The 18,880-nt window shown below is 35.2% G+C and overlaps 1 protein-coding gene across 11 annotated transcripts in view; it reads left to right on the top strand.

The window, feature by feature from the left end:
• The window catches only part of PPFIBP2 (PPFIA binding protein 2), a 114,167-nt gene that overhangs the window by 13,146 nt on the left and 82,141 nt on the right, over positions 1-18,880 (top strand). For 8 of the 11 annotated variants that reach the window (XM_069803935.1, XM_069803932.1, XM_069803939.1 and 5 more), the window contains exon 2: positions 11,926-12,021. In XM_069803935.1, coding sequence (XP_069660036.1) covers positions 11,926-12,021 — 96 coding nt within the window. Of the gene's footprint in view, positions 1-8,222; positions 8,374-11,925; positions 12,022-18,880 lie in introns of those variants that run through there. The other 3 variants (XM_069803944.1, XM_069803938.1, XM_069803937.1) reach the window with 2 other exon arrangements.

The following is an 18,880-nucleotide window of genomic DNA, read 5'->3' as shown; positions in this document are numbered from 1 at the left end:
ATTTCACAGCAAATGTGTTTTATTTGCTTTTCTTAGCTAACAAAGTAAACAGTACTATTTCTGTCATGGAGCAAAGCTATCCCATATCAATAAGGACTAATAGAGAAGAAACAATTTCCTTATGACAGAGCAGTATTTCAGTGTTTTTTAACATGACCGTATTTTTCTTTTCAAGTAGGAAAAGACTGAATATATATATTTTTTGAATTAATAAAACTGTCTTGAATATTTCCACTTGGAGTTTTTGAAGACCCCTGAAACACAGGGGACTAAATGTCTCATATATAATAGCAGATCAAATTTTAGTTACAAATTTAGTATCAAAGTATAAAGTAGTCATGATCACTGATATGGGAGCAGACTTTGATCCATTTTCTGGAAAGTGAAATAAAGTGAAGAAACTGACAGTGAGCTCTGATTTCCTTTTCTCTCCTGAAATAGAAGAAAAAAATAATTAATTTCATCCAGTGGACAGTCATTTGAATAGTTCAGTCTTTTTTCTATTGGTTTTTAATTTTTATTTTTATGCACTGTCACTTGGCCCCAGATGCAAGAAACTTCTGAGATATTTTTCATACAGACAAATCAGCTAGTAGCTATTAGCTATTAAAGGACTTTGCAAGTCATTAGCCTGAAATCAGTTCATTTTGTGTTCATAAACAGGTCCAATAAAGGTATTGTTACGAAACAGTAAAATACATGGTTAAGTTATTACCTCAGGAAAATCCATAGGTTTATTCACAATCAGACCAAATATGAGTAGTAAGCCTTTCAAACAGTTCTAAAAAGCTGCTCTGAGTCTTGACATGAAATTCTCTGAAATAAGATAGGACGTGTAAAAGCCCGACACTCAGTATCCCCTCTGGTGTTACTGCTGTTTGGGACTGTGACAGTGTGCTTTTGGACTTCTGGCCTTGCTATAATGACACTCAGGCCTTTCAGAGTAATATAAGAATTCTGTTTCATTTGTCTTCTATGTCAGTACAAAGGTGTCTAATCCATTTATTTCAGAGCCAGTAAAATTTTACTAACTTCATAATAATATATTGCTTCAGGTAGTGTTATACTCTAGCATTTGCAGATACAACTGCAATTTTTCTATTTATTTCAATCATATGAAAGAGTTTTTCTCTGGAGTGGAAGTAACACAAAGTAGCACAAATTTTAGGCTACGGTTTTATTTTTTGGCAAATACTTCTGGGTCATTGTTCACATTCAATTAAAATACTTATCTGGAACTGAATCTAGAGAAATCCTATGTATGTTCATTATAATGGTTTAACTTCTATTTTTTTCATGCCCTAAAACTAATGGGAATTCACTATTAAAAGAGAACAAAAGTGATCGTTTATATATGCCCCATTGATGAACTATGCTGACAGCATCCTGAACTTCAGATGTAAATATATATGTAAACACCAGAAGAATACTGAGATTATGAATGGGTCTGTTTCTAGGTCCAGTTCTTGCATTCAGTTTGTGTTGAGAAAGGCATCTTTTAATTTGCAAAACTTCCCAAAGCTTTCTAAGTGTCCTAGCAAACCTGTAAGCCAAAATGACTAAACTGGAATATGGTAGCTTTGGAGGCTTATACATGTAACCAGTTTTACTGAGCAATTAGTCTCTTTCTGGAAATGACATATACTTTTTAAGTTTTGCAAATTCAAACAGGCATTCTGATGCATGGAACTGTGGCTGGGCATTTTCTTACCCCTTTCTTAGTCCTACATATCATGTATATTTTATAAGGAGAAGTTCAAATTGATTTGACTTCCCTTGATAACATGATGTGACAGGGAAACTTGTTCATTTTACCTTTGTACAGAATTGAGAATAAATGCCTCGAAATGGTTGGCAGACAAGACATGATGGCCTTTGTGGTTGGTAAGAACTTGAGAATGCCTAGCATGGTTGGTAGTAAAAGGTGCTATAGATAACAGTAGACTTCTAGGATCTCTTTTGTATCCTGTCCCACTGAATGTATCTACTCTATGGAGGCAGCCTGCTGGGCACTTCAGAACTCTTTTGTAAGCCTGTAAAAAGTTTGCACCAAATACTCAAAACTGGATATACAGTTACCTGAAACTTACTTGTTTCAGTTGTGGCAATAGAGCAGAAACAGTAGCAGCATGCATAGATGAATGTGAAATAGAAAAGCTGAGCAATTGGGTGGGTTTTCAGCGTGCTGATTCTGTTAAGATCCTTTGCTAGGTAGACATGTTTTTCTGTGAGCAAATATAGCTCCTCCATAGAATAGGTCATTGAGGAGACCTATATATCTAGTCACATGTTCATTATGGGCTGCTATGTGTTCCCTCTAAAATCAGCTTTTGGTTTCAGTGGGTGCTTAATCTGTCTCTAGTCATCTTGGTATTCGATTTTTTTTCTAGGATCCACTGGAAAAACAAGAATAAAGGATGTCACATTTTTCTTGCCACCTCTAATAATGTTTCTTCAGCTGGGAAATATTACAAGTTTCTCTCACCTACGTGAATCTTAAAAGTATTAAATGTTGCTTTTGGATGTCAAGTTACTGTTGTGTCTGTCATGCAACATTGCCTCTCCGTATAATGTTTTTTCTCATAATTAGAAAATTATGTTAATCCATTAAGTAAAAAAAGTAAATGGAAAGTAAATATGATAGGAGAATATATCATTCTCTGATTTAGAAATCAGCTGTGGCACAATGTTTGATACAGCTGCTTCCTTACTTGTTGGCCAGTTCTGCAAGGAGTAAGATGTCCCATATTCTGAATAATGGAGGAGCAAAATCAACAAAATGTGCCATTTTAGATCAGGATTTAATTTGCCATTGGGAATTTTTGCCTCTTGGTTATACTTATTATTTAGGCAGAGAAAGAGAAAAACTTGAAGACAGTTTTTTCCAAATATTTTCATTAATCTTCAGCAAGCAAGCAATATAAGAATGTTTTGTTTATAAACATAGGCATTAAACTGACACAGCTGTTAAAATTTATGTTTTCATTGATGTGATGAGTAATGTGGGATATGGTGCTTTTCATGGTGATCCATTTATTGTTCCTAGTTTAATGCTTTTAATCCAAGCAGATTCACTTAAGTCGAATTTGCTGTTTCTAGCAGAAGTATGTTTTTCCTTTCTTTGTTTCCCACAGACACTTTCCTCAAAATAGCTACTGAAGCTTAAATTTATACAGAAGTACTTGATACTGTCAGTTCCTGTTAGTGTGAATTCAGCATGTTTGTGTTCACAGATGCAGGGTGGGTCATATTAAACCAGCCTAGTGATGTTTCCAGTTATTTATAAATTGCTACACAAAATGTTTCAAAGAGGGAAAAAATATTAATATGAAATTAAATTTTACAAAGTCAAAAAAGCTGTCTTTTTAGTATTCGTTTTTAAGCCTTATGTCTAAAGCTGAGTTTAGACTTCACAAGTCTTCATATCACATTAATAAAGTTGAGGCAAATTCAGGACGGAGCTTTATAACCTGAATAACTCAAGAGTAGATCATTTTGTAATGAGAATTAATCATAAAAAATATTTCTCTTAGTTGTGTCTATGTTGGACTGTTTCTGTGTGTAATCTAACCCAGACCTCAGCTTTTTACCTTAGAAATCCTGTGGATGAAAATTGTCTCTTTTGATTGTAGGAAGTCAGTTTTCTAGCTTGTTAACCCTCCTCTTTGTTCTGAGGTTCTGTTGCCAAAGAACAGATCTTGGATATCTCAGTGTCCACTGGTGCCAATTCCTCTACCAATCCTCACCTTTTAAGGTCTGTTTTAAGGAACGCTTAGTGCTCTCCAGTCTTCTAATCCTCTGAAGTGAGTTATTTCTGTAAACATTCATTGCTTTTACTCTGCGTGGAAACATTCACATATTCACCTATGTTGTCATGTATTTCTTCTGTGGCATTTTTCTAAAGGTCAGAAATACCCTGCAACTTGAATGCTACATATAGCCTTGGTCATCTCATCTCAGCTACGGTGCAATAAAACAAGAACAAGTACATAGAGAAGCAGCGAGTGTGTTGAAAAGTATGGATTGGGTTTACTCTGAGGAGAGACTTGCAGGATAATGACTCTTCAGTTAAACAGGGATGTTATAGGGGGAGAAAGGGGAATAGGACTGGAAAGAGACTGTAAGATGGTGGCATGAAAAAGTGAGCAGTGATTAACCACTGTTGGGTTGGTTTTCTTCCGTGATGTCAGAGCATTCACTGAAAAATTATACAAAATGGATTTGAATAGAAATCAGATAAATCTACAGAGGGTAGGTCCTTCAACATCTATGAAACATGGTTCCTATCCAGTCTGTGTTTCATGAAGTCTCATTCTTGCTGATTACTGGGAAAGAGAACAGGAGACTGATCACTATGCACCTGTGTTGCACTGAACATCATTAGAGACAGAGCACTGGAACGGACAGACTGAACGAGCATGACTGTTCTTACAGTGTCATAAGAGTTCCAAAAATCCATAGCTGTTTTCTGCCTCTGAGTCATATGAATTTGATGGATACCTGTCTTGATTACACTACCGGCAATAATAAATAGAAGTTGAGGCACTAGGACCAAAGACTGTATGGGTTCTAATAAGTAAGACAGTTGGCTGAGGAGTGTTTGCTCTGTTGGCAAAGTAGCTGATTTTTACAACAATCCTCTGTGTACATCAAGCAACTGAAGAAAATGGACACTGTGAACAGATGTGAAAATTGGACCTCCTTACATTTCTTTGAGATAGCAGATCTTCTGGCCCTGTGTTAGCACTGGCCTCCTTTAAAGAAACATCTGTGTTTTCAGACTAATATTCCAAATGGTACCTGCATAAGTTAATGCAAAATCTGTTTCACAGTGCCCATATACGCTTCTGTATGCCTAGTGGGATTTATACACATGTAGTTAATAGATTAATAAAGTTAGTTATTAGTAGTGCTTGTTCTGCTGAGTTGGTTCTGTAACAGCTTAATGGGCAAGAAGAATGATTTCCATTTACAAAACTTACTGAAATGCAGAAAGGCAAACAAAAATTGAACACTAGGATTTTCCATAAGGGGCTGGCCTGATCAATTACGTTGTCATCGCCAGGCTGAGAAGCCTTTGCTTCAGAAAGATTTGAAAAAGCCTGAGAACTATTTATGAACCATAAGAAACATTATTTGTAATTCTCAAGTTTTAAAGAATGTTTTTTCCAGCACTATAATTTGTCTAAATATTTAGGATTTTTATACAGGATAGCTTTGAATACTTCTGTTAATCATATATACCTAATCTCTCTCAATTTCTGTTAAGGTCTTATCCTCTGTTTTACTCTAGGGCAGAGTTCATTAGTGTGTGAATTCTGTGTTTATTACCATTTCCCACCTTTCAATTTACTAGAGCATGAATTTACTTTCGCAGGATCATTCATTATATCATTTCTCAGCTTAAGTTTTTCAACTCTTGTGTGGTTTTGTTGGTTTTGGTTTTTGTTGTTGTTTGGGGTTTTGTTGTTGTTGTTGTTGTTGTTGTTGTTGGGGTTTTGGGGGGGGGGGGGGGATGCAGTTTCCCAGGCATTGAATCTGGAGTTAAGTAACTTAGAAGACCTAGTTGAAACGTTGTCCTTCATGGAAGAAAATTTGAAGCTGTAACCCTGAGGCTGGTGAATACCTGAGATTAGAAAGGGGGGGGACGGGACGGGACATGTTTATTTTAAATGTCAGAATTTTGGGGGTGTAACTCTTCTTAATTGTAATACTTTTATAACTAAATGTGAACTGTAGTACCAAATCTGACTTTTGTATGCCATTCATCTTTACATTTATTTTAAGACCACAAATGTTCACGTTTTGGTTCAGAAACTTTCCCCCCATGTATTTTACCAGGTAACGCTTTATGCAGTTGAAGTTTAAATCCAAAGCATTTATTCACTGTGGTTTTTTGAAGTTTTAACTAGCTAGAAATTGGAACTAGTTAGATGATAACTGAACTAAAATAATTAGTGGTTATTTTCATTTAATTCAATAATAAATAATAAACGCAATTTTGGTTTTAAGATTTGCAAAGTTGGAAGCTACAACATTTCCCTTTATATTGTGTATAACAAAGGGAAAACTTAAAATATCTGATAACAATTTAAAATTAATTTATGAAGTGCTTTTTTAAGCTTTTATGAGCAATGTTTAAAACAACACTGAAGGAATGAAGGGCTTTCTACAGTTGACAGAACTGCTATAGAGAGGAGCTGAAGAAACCTCACTTTGCACATGCCATTCTGTCAGCGTCAGCTTTTATACGTAAGGATGAGACTTTGTACAAACATGAGTCAGGAAATTTGGTTATGGTACCAATAACAACTGTAACTTAATATCCATGTGGAGGAGTGACTATGTGGTGATCTGTGTTCTTAAAGCATCATAAAGTATCAGATCCTTTAGCATATTTTTAAGGGTGCTTTCTTTTTTCCTTCTCCCTCCCTTCCCCCAAAATTGAGGTTCAGACTCATATTAGCAAACTTAATGGGTTTATTTTTAAAAACAGATGTTTGGCTTTGACTTTGCTACTTCATAATGCAGTAAATTTAACTACATTCAGTTCCCTTCATATTTTAAATCAAATTATTTAGTATAATATGTTTAAAAGGAGCATAGTTCTTACTGCTTGTCACTCTACTTTTATCAGCAGCACATAAATGTGGTGGTTTTACAGTGCCAGAGTAATACCTAGCTGCCTGCATAAGTCAGTTTAGCTTATTTAGTTAATGACCTTAGTTCATTTTCACCACGGAGGTATTGTACTAGTACTGTGCTTTGCCTAAGGATGTCCCTTCATGTAAGGACTCCCAGCAGTATGTTGACTAGAGACTTTACCAGTTCTTCTACCATCTACCTGAAATAGTTCAGTATCAGGTCTTCATTCAGCTTTGGCTAATCTATATTTCTCTGTAGAGTTTCCCTCTCCCCCTTAGTGTGGACCCGTTACACTTTCTGACTGAAAATAAATATTATTTTTTTTTATTCCCATTCTAGTAATTCTTAAAAAAACCTCTATATTCTTGGTTTTATTTATTACATGAAGGGTAATCAATGAAGGAAAGGTTCTATTTACCCTTCTGCCTATTCCAATGAAGCATATGAAGGGGAAACAGAGCAAGTAGTGTTTAAGTTATAGTCAGATGAGTGGGATTTCTGGCTGGATAGTCCTGCAAGATGCCATATAAGTAGTGTTCCTTAGGCGGTCATTCTAGTGATCATCAGAAATTCTTCTGTTGCCAGCAGCTGTGGATAGTTATTTAGGACTAAGGATTAACTTAATTAGAGAGGTATGCCAGGTTCTAAAAGGCCATGATTCAAATATGTATTTATAACTTTTTTATTTGATGGTGTTGTGAGAACCACTGAGCCATGTTGGAGATGAATCAGCAATTGTGTTCCTGTGGGGTGACTGGATACAATACAGCATGTGGCTGGGGGAGAAGCAAGGTGGGAAATGACGGGGGTGGAAATTGTGCACATTTGTTCATTCCAGCTCAGGAGTCATCCTGCAGCTGAAAAAAGCAGGGAGGACTTCTGAAGCTTACCCAAGCCACTTGATATTTCATTATACCATTAAGTACAAAGCAATATGATACTTGAATTTGAATCTTTAAACAGTTTACAAACACGTATTTATTCATCCCAGAAAAAAGCTGGTGGTAGTTAATTATTAGCTGTGTCTTCTAAATGAGGAATTTGTAGGCCACTCAAAGCATTGATATTAAGGCAAGATCTGGATTTCAAGAGTTCTTGTCAAAAATCACATCTCTCTCCATAACTGATAAAGTTGGCAAACTAATTATTAGGAGCAACCTTGGAAAAACATCTGAGTTATGAGTTGCCTAAATGTTCACATTCTTATCTCTGGACAGCTGCTGGTTCAAGGCAGCCGTGAAAGATTCAAATTTAATTAAGGCTTTTCACAATTCTGAATACGTCTTGCTCATAGTGAATATGTCTGTTAAATATTATGTTCTTTTTGGACACAGTAAGCTGTAGTTTTACATACAGAAAGTAGGTTAAGAAATTTGCAAGGGATATTGGCTCTAAGCACAATAGTTCTACCAGAGATATTTTATTTGAAATGCAAATTTCAGCTTGGGATTTATAGGGTAAAGCTAGCTGAGCAAAATAAATTTAGGGCATTCAGACCAGTTCACTCTGCACTTCCTGGAAGATCTTATTACTTAGGTAATTATAACAAACAGGGTTGCAATATCTTTGTGGGCTGGGCTCTAAATTAGTATGAGCGTGTGCCTTAGAAGGGATGATAATAATTTAGACTCACATCTGCTTAACAGTAAAACTTTGGCTATTAATAGTGAGCAATTTTTACTGATCAGGCGAAAAAGTAAATTCTTTTCTTCATAAGGACCTGAAAAGGTGAGTAGATGGGTTCTTGTATTTTGCTGGTATATAAATTAGTCTAATAAATCCTGAAGGTTTGAATTTGCTAATATTAAAGCTTGTACTGTAATGTTAGAGATAGTTTTTGTTCAGTCCTTACCAAAGCTGAAATAACTTATTTTTCAAAATATATGTATATTTTTATATAGGTAGATAAGTCATGGTGTTCTGCATCTGTTGATGTCATTCAGGAATGAAAACCATAAAAGGAATTGCAATTAAAATACCAGCAAATAGATGGATCCTGTTTGATGCACTTGGCATGCCTTGGGATTGATACAGGTGTCTTGTTATTTAGTTATAATTAAAAAATAATCCACAATTGCAGATATTTCTATAGAACTAGATCAGAAATGGTAACTGAAAGCATATGAGAGCTAACAAGCTCTTTTCACAATATTGCTCAGAACAGTCAAACTGTAAGAAGGGAGTGTCTGGGAAAGTAAGACTTGCCTGAAGCGCAAGCAACAGGTCTGTCTAGAAAAAGATGTCAAGCAAGTAATATTACATTATTGCTCTGGAGCAAAGAACATTGCTTTTATTAATAAATCATTGCTTGATCAGCAGGTTTTACTCTAGCTTAATGCAGTTAAGCAGCAAATACACTGTGGATACAGGCAGACTGTGGAGGCTGGGAGGAGATAGAAGACTTAGTTCTGGTGATATTTTCGGCAAAACTTAATGGTTTGTGCCAAGGTCTTGACTGAAGGTTTTTGTATAAGTAAAATTTCAAGTTTGTAATGTAATGTATCAGCTTTTTCTGTACCTTTTTCACTACAGATGGTCAAATACTATATTTGATGTTTGGAAGAAATGGTACTTCTGCATTTTTTGTTAATAACATCTGTGTATTACTCTAGCCGCTTTAAGCACGCGGAGCAGTAGCTTACAGCACAAATAAGAGCATGCAGTGCAGTGTAGCAATAGAAACTCTATGCTATGTTTAGTATTTTTCATTCTTTTTCTCCCTTCTAACTTTGAGCCAGTCTACTGTCCTGGTTTACCAACACAACTGGTGGCCATAGATTTCTGGGGGAATGGCAGGTAGCCACATCCACCAAATGAGCAAGGTAGCCTAGGTGCCTCTTTGGCAGCTGCTTACTGTAGGTGGATTTCCTTTCACTGAGGTGATTATTACCGATGTTATGGTTGCTTTGAACTGAGGGAAATATTGCAAGGAAGAAGGCTTATTGCAGTTGAGAATCAGGTATCTCTAAAGTATTTAGTGAATCTACTAAGCTACTGGCAGGTAGATGTGACAACAGTAGATGGAAATCTACCAAAACCAACAAATTGGCAACAGAATCAGAGAGAGTGTCTGTAGCGTTCACATGTGTAAGCATTCTGAAATTTTAAGTTTATATCAGCTGATTTAATGACTTTCCAGATTATTCTGAGCATAATTTGTGTTATTTCCAATACCAGTAACTGAAATGTTTGAGTTGGATGCATTTTGGTGAAATTCAGTTACATTTAGCATTGTTCATACTCAAGTTATTAATTTGATAAAAATGGAGAGACCAAAACCCACCATTCATTTACATTAATCTTTGCCTTGGGTGACACTTAAGATATTTCTTCCGTTTTCTGATAAGGCATTCTCATATTGCTCTTCAGATTAATTTGATCTGAAGTTAAATAATGGCTTACCCATTACAACAAGCTATAAATGGCAGAGCTCAAATTAGAGCGTAGTAGTTTCTGACTCTTACTCCTGCATCTGTCCCTCTAGATAGTGGTGTTGTATACATTGACTAGAATGGACATAGGACACACACCTTACTGATAACACAGAGGTTATTAATAAATTAGCTTGCTTTGTGTATATTTCACCAGCACCATGGAGAAAAGCCTGTGTCTCAGGATTTTTAGTTTTTAAGAGAAGCAAATAATTTTGAATTGTTAGTAAAAATTTTCCATTGCACTGGGCTTATTACTGAGATTGAACTTTTCTTATGATGCATTAATTTCGACTCAGCCTCAAGTGTACTTTTAGGGATTTTTTTTTCTCTTTTTTTTTTTTTGATGGTCCCTCTGAAAAAAAAAATGAGTAAGCTTTTATTTTAAAGCTGACTTTATCCTCTGGCTGCTGATTCTACATTCTAGTGTTTAGGCAGGCTCCAACTGAGATAGTAAATGCAGGTGATTTAGCTAAAAGTCATGCAATTGGTCATGGTGGCCAGTGTCTGAACTGTCACTGGATGAACACAGTACCAAAATATTTTCATCTATGTGAATTACCATTAGAGATTATTATAATATTTATTTAAATTCAGAATAGTTGAATTATCGCATGATAAGTACAGAATAGTGAAATTTCAGTGGCATTGGAATACATCAGCCCCACAAACATCTGACCATTGCTGATACACTTGTCTACAGTCTGCATCATTTGAAGGATATCTCTAGCCATTGTCAGACAGGTGTGTTTTGTGGTGCTTAGAAAGCTGTCAAAATTGAACAGTTTTGAATTACAGATTTAAAAACCTGCTTTATCAGAAGATTGAATATGAGAAGACTGAATTGCACCCTTCATGGAAGAGAAATCAAAATTCTATGACCCTTTAAATTAGGCTTTTTCAGTGTTTTGAATTGTGTGTTAGAGCACTGCAAAAATTATGTATAAGTACGATCCTTGTTCATCGCTGTGTGGGCACTGGTTTCATACTTCGGTGATGAAGCGATGTGCAAAAGGGCCTTATTTCAGAGAGAATTTTCTCACTGGCAGTGAAATGGACAGTGTAAATTTTTTTCGCCTTTGAAATGTCATCTGTTGACAATAATGACTGCTACTTGACTAAGAGTCCGGCAACACCAACTCACAAGTAGAGTCTAATTTTGGAACATTTTGTTTGTTATCCTTAATGTCAGATGGTAACATGAATGTCTTTAATCCTGTTTGAAAGAGGCAGCAGTAACTTCAGAAACTTCATACCTGGGGCATTTTGGTTATTGGAACAGAAAGAACTCTGTTTTCAGTGTCATGAAAGAAGTGGTAGAAAGATTGCATAGGGATATAGAAAGGAGTAAAAATGATTTCGGAATTGTCTTTACTCTTAAAGCAGCAATCAAAAAGCAGAGCTCCTACAGAGTTCTGCTTATAGATTAAGCATGTTTTTCACCATGTGTTCATTCCTTCATTGAAATCTAGTCAACCATCTTTTTCTGCACAGTGCAAAAGTTTGAAATGCACTGAACTTTGAATCTAGGAAACCACTGTTAAGGATGAGGGGTAGGGGAATCTCAAGCTTCTGGTATTTGAGATTGTTTGGTTTTGTTTCCATCTGCATTTTCTTGTTTTAGTAAAATCTCTTAAAAAAATAAATGAATTAACAGTGAATGAAAAAACTCAAATCCCAAGTTATCTATCAAGAATAGGAACAATTTCGTTAGTTTTCATATTACTAGGCTGTACTTTTGCTAGTGTGGACTTCTGCTTGTGTGGCTTAATTTATAATGTAACAGTGACATATTTTTCTATCAGGTCTGGTTTAGTGTAATACACGTGGTTTCATCTGTTTTTTTCAGTAGAAAGTAAAGGTCTGAAGAAATCACAGATGATGGCTTCTGACGCTAGTCATATGCTGGAAGCAGCTTTGGAGCAGATGGACGACATCATTGCAGGTATAATAATGCTTTCTTTTATACCAAACTCTTTTTTGATTTAACTATGTTTGTCTTTTTCCCTCCTGCAATTTTCCTGTTTGCTTTTTTTACTTATTATTCTCAATTTGTCAAGTTCTGCGACACGCAAATTTCTCTGGTTCAACTGTTATGTGAAGAAAATTTAAAGTAAAATAAAGGAAGAAAACCAGCAACTCCACCTCAGACGTGAATATTGAAGTAAGAGTGATTTACTTTGCTCTAAGGCTATATGGTAGTATAAACACATCCTAATTCATGTGGTAACATTCCATATTGTATATGTTAGTTTTTTATTTCAGTGTGTCTTTGAAAAAAGTTTTCACCAAGTCTTATAGTTAGCTGGATGGTATATATATCTGTATTTTACACACAGACACATAGATATACATAAATACATACATATATAAAAATATACACAATTTTATTTATGATATATATTTAAAATAGCTTAGCTATTAATTACCTTCATGGCCTAAGAGTTAGAATGTGTATCTTTTTGTTGACATTTAAATCCAGGAGTGGAGTTATGAATTTCTTTTTTACTCAGCTGTCCACTAGAAAGGTATATGATGCAAGACAGTATTTGCTGTCTTTTGGTGCTTTCGTGTTAAGGCAATTAAAAAAATATCTCTCAACATTACAGCATCCAAGAAGAGAAGTTAATTTCTGTGGTTAGAACTCAGTAGCCTTGGGGTTTGTGCTTACACACCGTTCAGTATGAGCTCCTAAAAGAAGTATCTGGGTAGGGCCATGATCTCACTTGTGCACAATGGGAAAGCATTCACTAAAGCTTTATAAATTTAAACAGTGACACCCATGCTGTCCCTTCTTTTTTTTTTCCCCCCTAATGATGAAGTAGATGGCATCGGCCTCTTGTTGCTGCAGTTGTGCTTCTTCCTGCTCTTCCTCCTGCTCTTCTAGTAAAGCTTTCTATCCAGAGACTAATATGGAGTTTCCAATATCAGACTAGCTGTGATTAGGCAGGAAGTAATTATCCAGGATTTTTAGTTTAAAGAATCTCTAGATTTTTTTTTTTCCTCTCATCCACATATGAATCTTCACTTTATTCTAAATGTGCAAGCTTTAACAGGCTGCTAAGATATACAGAAGTGTAAATGTGACTATGTGATAGATAAAACTCCACAAATAACTTTTCACACCAATGGAACAAGTTCCAGGCAAATGGAATTGAGAATTTAGATACGTATTTCCTTCTCCCTTCTTTTTCTGAATGCAAAACTTTATTCAAACAAGATTTTAACCAACAGAAGTTAATTGGGAGTTTATTTCTTCAGCTCTTACAAAACACGTAAACAGATAGTCAGGGAAGCATTGGGGTTCCCTCAGATATGTAAAGAGAGAACAAGAAAAGCAAGTCCTAAACCATAATTCATAAACTAGGGAACTGAAATAATTTCTTAGCCATCGCAAACCTTGCGTTATCATACCGGCTAGTGCTATAAAAAAGCCAAAGTAACATAGAAGCCCATGTCCCTTTAATTATGCTATGGAACCTGTGCTCATAAATCATCTGCATGCATCTGGAAATTTTAACTCAATACCTCTCTTCTGTGATGATTTATACATAGCTGAGCACACATTGGTGATACGATGGATGCACTGATGATTCTGTTCTTCAGAAAAATCAAAAGAAAGAAAAATAGACATATTCTAGTTAAATTGATTTTCAGATTAGACACTTACTTTCTTCCAGGAATTGCCAGAGCTTTGTGGCATGTTTTCATTTGAAGGAAACGGTTAGCAAACTTGCCATGATTTTGAGGATTTTCATGCTTGTCATTCCATAGGATTTCATCTGCTTCAATCTTTTCTGTTAATAGATCATGCTTCCAACATATCTCAAATTGTCTGGTATCTCCTCTTATGAGCAATAAAAGACCATGTATTCAACAAACAGGTCTATCACCTTGCTTATCTGAGCAGTGCTATGTTTTGTTTAGAAGAAATTTCAGTTTTACTTGAAGATGCCATTTCATATTCCCTTCAAAGAAATGTTGCAGACTTACAGGCTGTACGGTTTTTCCAGTGAGATGATAACATTGCTGCTCAGTAGTGTTTCCATGAATGGAAGCTCTGAAAAAACGGTTGTTGTGAGGCTGGTTCTGGGTAAGACAGTAGGTGGGTAGTGTTGGGTATTTCTTCCATGGTACGGAAAGATAGCCTTGTAATATGTGGCGTAACTGATTAAATGGCAATATATGACTGCCTAAGAAAATCACATATTACTTCTAGTTTCATGCTAGAAAAATAATTGAGGTTGGAAGCCAGGTTTGATTTTTTTGTTTTTAACTTTCTTTTCCTTTTCCCCACTCCTTTTTCAGATTGTTTGTGCCCATAACATTTTAGGGTTTAACCTTCGTAAAAAAAGGAATGAGTTAAATTGTTCAGGCTTCCAAACAACATTGCTTTTACCCCACTCAGTTGCCATGATGGTGGAGACAGTGATACAGAGAAGCAAAGCAAATGATGGAAGAAATGCTCTGTGTGAATCAGCAGGTTGCATGTCCCATTCATAGCTGTTTTGTAGTGGTGTTGGTATCCAAGCTCTGAAACAAAAAGATTCAGGCATGCTAGTGGTATGTAGAGTTTGTCTCCACAGTGCAGGGATAGATCACGAGCAAATTGGCAACCTCTTCAAGAGAGTTGACTCTATGACTTCACACTACTTATAATTTTAGTCTAATGTCCACTGATGTTCAATATAATATGGAAAACAGGCTTATATGGGAATATAATGGGAAAAAAACCCGAAGATATTTCCCAGACAATGCATGTCTCGAGTCTTATCAATGTTAATTGAATATTTCCCATATGATTTCAGAATTATATCTACCTGTACCAATAAAAATCATTTTGCTTTATTCTTTTACTTACTTTTTAGTTATAATATAAAGTAAAAGCTCAGTTGGGTGTGAAGGTTGTTCACCTGATTGATTGATTGATTTATTATTTTCCATTACTAGAAATAGTTAAGACATTTTAAGACAGGTTGAGTTAAGTCTGTTCTGGTTGTTCTCCTCTAGCTAGTGTTCTGTGGGTTCCAGAAATATTTCTTGAATATTCTGGTATGACTTAAGGACAAAATAGATCTGCTGGAGCTTATACTTGGATACAGTTATTATTCATATTCATCTCAAATTGAGGAACATAGTAATTATTCAAGCTTGATTCTAATTCAATCCAGTAAACTTCTGTATGCAATTTGGGCAGGGACTGGAAAACAGGGAATGTTCTCTTGTCCTGTGTGGTGAGAGAACAAATAAGGTAGGATGCTCCTTCAGAAGGAGGACGGGAGGACTATCATGAAACAAATCAGGACTGAGAGTCTTCTAACTGCAGATTTATATATATACCATATTATGCAAATATTGGATAAATCATCTGTGCAAAGGTAGCTGCTCTTAAAGTAGACTGGAAACAGCAAAAAATCTACTGTTCAGAGCTTGTGCTTTCAGTTCACTGTATCCAAATTCCGTGGATATCTCACAGCAGCACTGGATTCAAAGACTAAGGCTAAACTTCATTACTGTCGGAAACTTATGTAGCTGATGAAAAAGATGTTTCATTTGGAATGAGGCCTGAGTGGGTACTAGAAGAAGTATGCTCTTCTCTTGGCCTCAGAAATCTTTGCTTTAGGCACAAAATGAGCATTAATCACTATTTTAGAGAAGTGAGAAGTCCAGAGATGTGTAACTTACATTGGTTAATTTTTGAAGCTTGAGTAGATGTGTATATATATACATGCAAAACCAGCATTCTCTCTGTTTAATGAAAAAACAGTCCTGACTTCTTTTATTAGCTGTAGTTATTAAAATATTAGATTGTGGTCTTGTCCTTTAAGGTAAGAACTGGGCATGCAAATACATATTACAAATATTTATGGATTTGCAGTCCTACTTTTAGCCTTCTAATTTTAAAACCGTTGTCCCTTACTCCAAATGTTAACATAGCTCATACATGATTCTGATTAATCCAGATAAAAAGTCTCACTGTAGACTGTGCATCTCAGTGCAATACAAAATGTATTAGTGTTTAGAGTGCATGAGGGTAGGATTGTAAAGCAAGATTAACAAATTGAATTTCATTGGGCTTGATCAAATTTGACAGATAGGTCAGTGTTCTCAAGTCTTTTATGCTTCAGTACATCTGTACTGATAACCCACCCTCATAGCTATATAAATTAGGCATGCTAAATGATTAGCCTGATTTGACTAAAATAGCAAAAAGGGCTAATGTGATTGTCAATGAACATGACTTACCCATTAGCTAGAATGACTTGCACTCCAAACAGAGGCTTTCTCTAAAGAAAGTGCCCGTATGTCGGGTCTGTCTACACATTCTTTATTTGAGGTGAATGACTTTGGCATTGCTTCCTTCTGAGGTTTGACCAAGTTATTACTTTCCCTTTTATTCAGCTGGTACCCATTTATTAAAATGGGTTTCTTTATAGGACTATGGATTTTGATTATTTTTTCTTTGCAATATATCCTAATGAATTAAAATTTTGATTTTATTTTATATCAAACTGCTTCCCTCTGTCAACAATCTGGAAATCCATTATCTCCTTTTGTGAATAATGACCATAATTGTAAGATCTAAAAACTCCTGTCACAATATTATAGGCTGCAGCTCAAGTCTCTTCAAATTCACCAAGTAATCAGTGTAATTATTGAATTTCCTTTTAACCAGAGCTCCTGCAATTATTGCTTACTGAAAAATAATGAGAAAGTTAAATGTGTTATCACATGGGTGTGTACTGATATTTCAGTATTAGTACTGAAAGATTAAAAAATATAAATAATTAAAAATTTTGTCAAGAAGTTGTCCAAGAAGTATGCATGTTTAAATTCTCTTCTCTCGAGGTGGCAGAACACTTGTGTTCAGTTCACAGCACAGCTTTGGCTGTGTGGTACAAACCCAACCACTTCCCACACCCTTGCTGAAAAAGGAGCCTTTAGAGGAAATTATACTTAAGAGATGAACAAGATTTTAGTTCAAGTTTAATATATTTCCCTCATAGGATCTATTTGCCAGAATTTGAAGGAGGACCTGTTTAGGGGGGGGGTTGTGGGGGTTTTTTTGTCTTTTTTTCTTTTATTGTTCTGCCCCATTGTAATTTTACTGTGAAAAGAATTGAGTTCAAGTTCCAGAGCTATGCTATGTTCCTGGATGTGTTAGATTACTAAATCACCTCTAGTTAAGTGATTAGAACTTGGATTAAAAATGCAAGACCGGTCAAAAAATACCAACACTCTCATTTGAACCCCTTTGGATGAATTTTAGGTTTTGTGGAATAAGGTTTTCACTGAGTTCCTACATAAATAATAGGAAATCAAAATTTTTCCTAGTGACCTCATCCTCTAACCATGAATAGTCATATTACATCATCACAGAATTCATTCAGAATGCAAGGACTAGTCTCACAGCACTTTAAGTGAAGAAGATAGACAACTCTGTTCTGCTTCATAAGGGACTGAAATTGTCCAGACCAGACAGAGAGCAATTAATCCTATTTTTTGTAGTATGTGTTGGGGCGTGGGGTGGGTCTTATTTGACATACATGCTGGGTGACATGCAGCTGATGGGCAGTACAAGCCTCTTGTGATTGTTTAGAATGACTAGGGAATAGCTTCTATTTTTTCTTTTCAATTTGTACACTTCCAGATGGCTTTATATTTTTATCACTTATGTCCTATTCAAGGCTCACAGTATTTTCAAATTCAAAATTTAGTTTCTATAGTAAAGGTGTATAGCTTTTTATCATTTTAATACAGAGATCTTTGTAGAATTTCCTTTTGGAGCACTGAACTGGCACAGACTATAGTTGAAATTATGATGAGGGAATAGAATAATTTAAATAATGAGCAATTTCTTTCATTATAAATCAGAGTAATTGAACAGCAACAGCTGCAGTGGTTTTCTTGTATTTTCTAAATAAATTGTAATTGTGTTAATAGGCTGTGCTTCAGTTATGATTAGTGTATTTCCTTTTTATTTTCTGTTCTTTTTCAACCAATAATTTTGGCTTTTTTCTGAACAAAAGAAATAATATAACTACAGCACTTGTTTATCTTGTTACTGCTATACATTAACTAAGGTGAGCATTTGTGAAGTTGTACTATACAAGACACTGTAGTGGCTTTTTGAAACCATTAGCTGGAGCATATTTATGCATTGATCTTATAGCAATAGAGGTATGAAAAATGAAATTAAATAATAAATTACTTGAAATCAGGTCTTTGATAGAGAAATGTATAACTTCCTGTCATAACAGTTACAGAAAATTATGTATCAAGAATATTGTGAGGGGAAAAAAAGATAAAAATGGTGACCTTTAATCATCCTGGATATTAAAGGGGAAAATATAAAAACCTAACACAAATATTTAGAGTTTCTAATTTGTAGTTCAACATTTATAACACTTCTTATAGCTTGTTAGGTACTGACATTTAGCTTCAGGTACTTGACTTTGGAAAAGCTAATGAGTTAATTCCTTAGATGTTGTCAACAATAACAGATTTATAACAATTTAAAACCTTTTAAAACTTTAAAAATATAGCAATTCACTGTCTTTCTGTTTATTTGATCTATAATTTTTCACGTCAGCTATCATCTTTCTCTTAGGTTTGTTAACGACATCTAAGACATGGTCTCACAAACTCCGCACACTTGAATAACCATTACAGCCGTTCGATACTATATTTTGTAGGGGCTTTGCACATGCTGTAGCTTTCAAGTTAAGACCTTGCATAACTGTTCAAGTGCAGTTTTAATCTGTGTTTTAAAAGCATGTGAAAATCATGGCAACTTGCATGTT

This window comes from Haliaeetus albicilla, chromosome 16 (genome assembly GCF_947461875.1).
Source record: "Haliaeetus albicilla chromosome 16, bHalAlb1.1, whole genome shotgun sequence".
NCBI lineage: Eukaryota > Metazoa > Chordata > Aves > Accipitriformes > Accipitridae > Haliaeetus > Haliaeetus albicilla.
The sequence above is the reverse complement of the archived record's forward strand: the minus strand, read 5'-3'. Positions and strand labels throughout refer to the sequence as shown.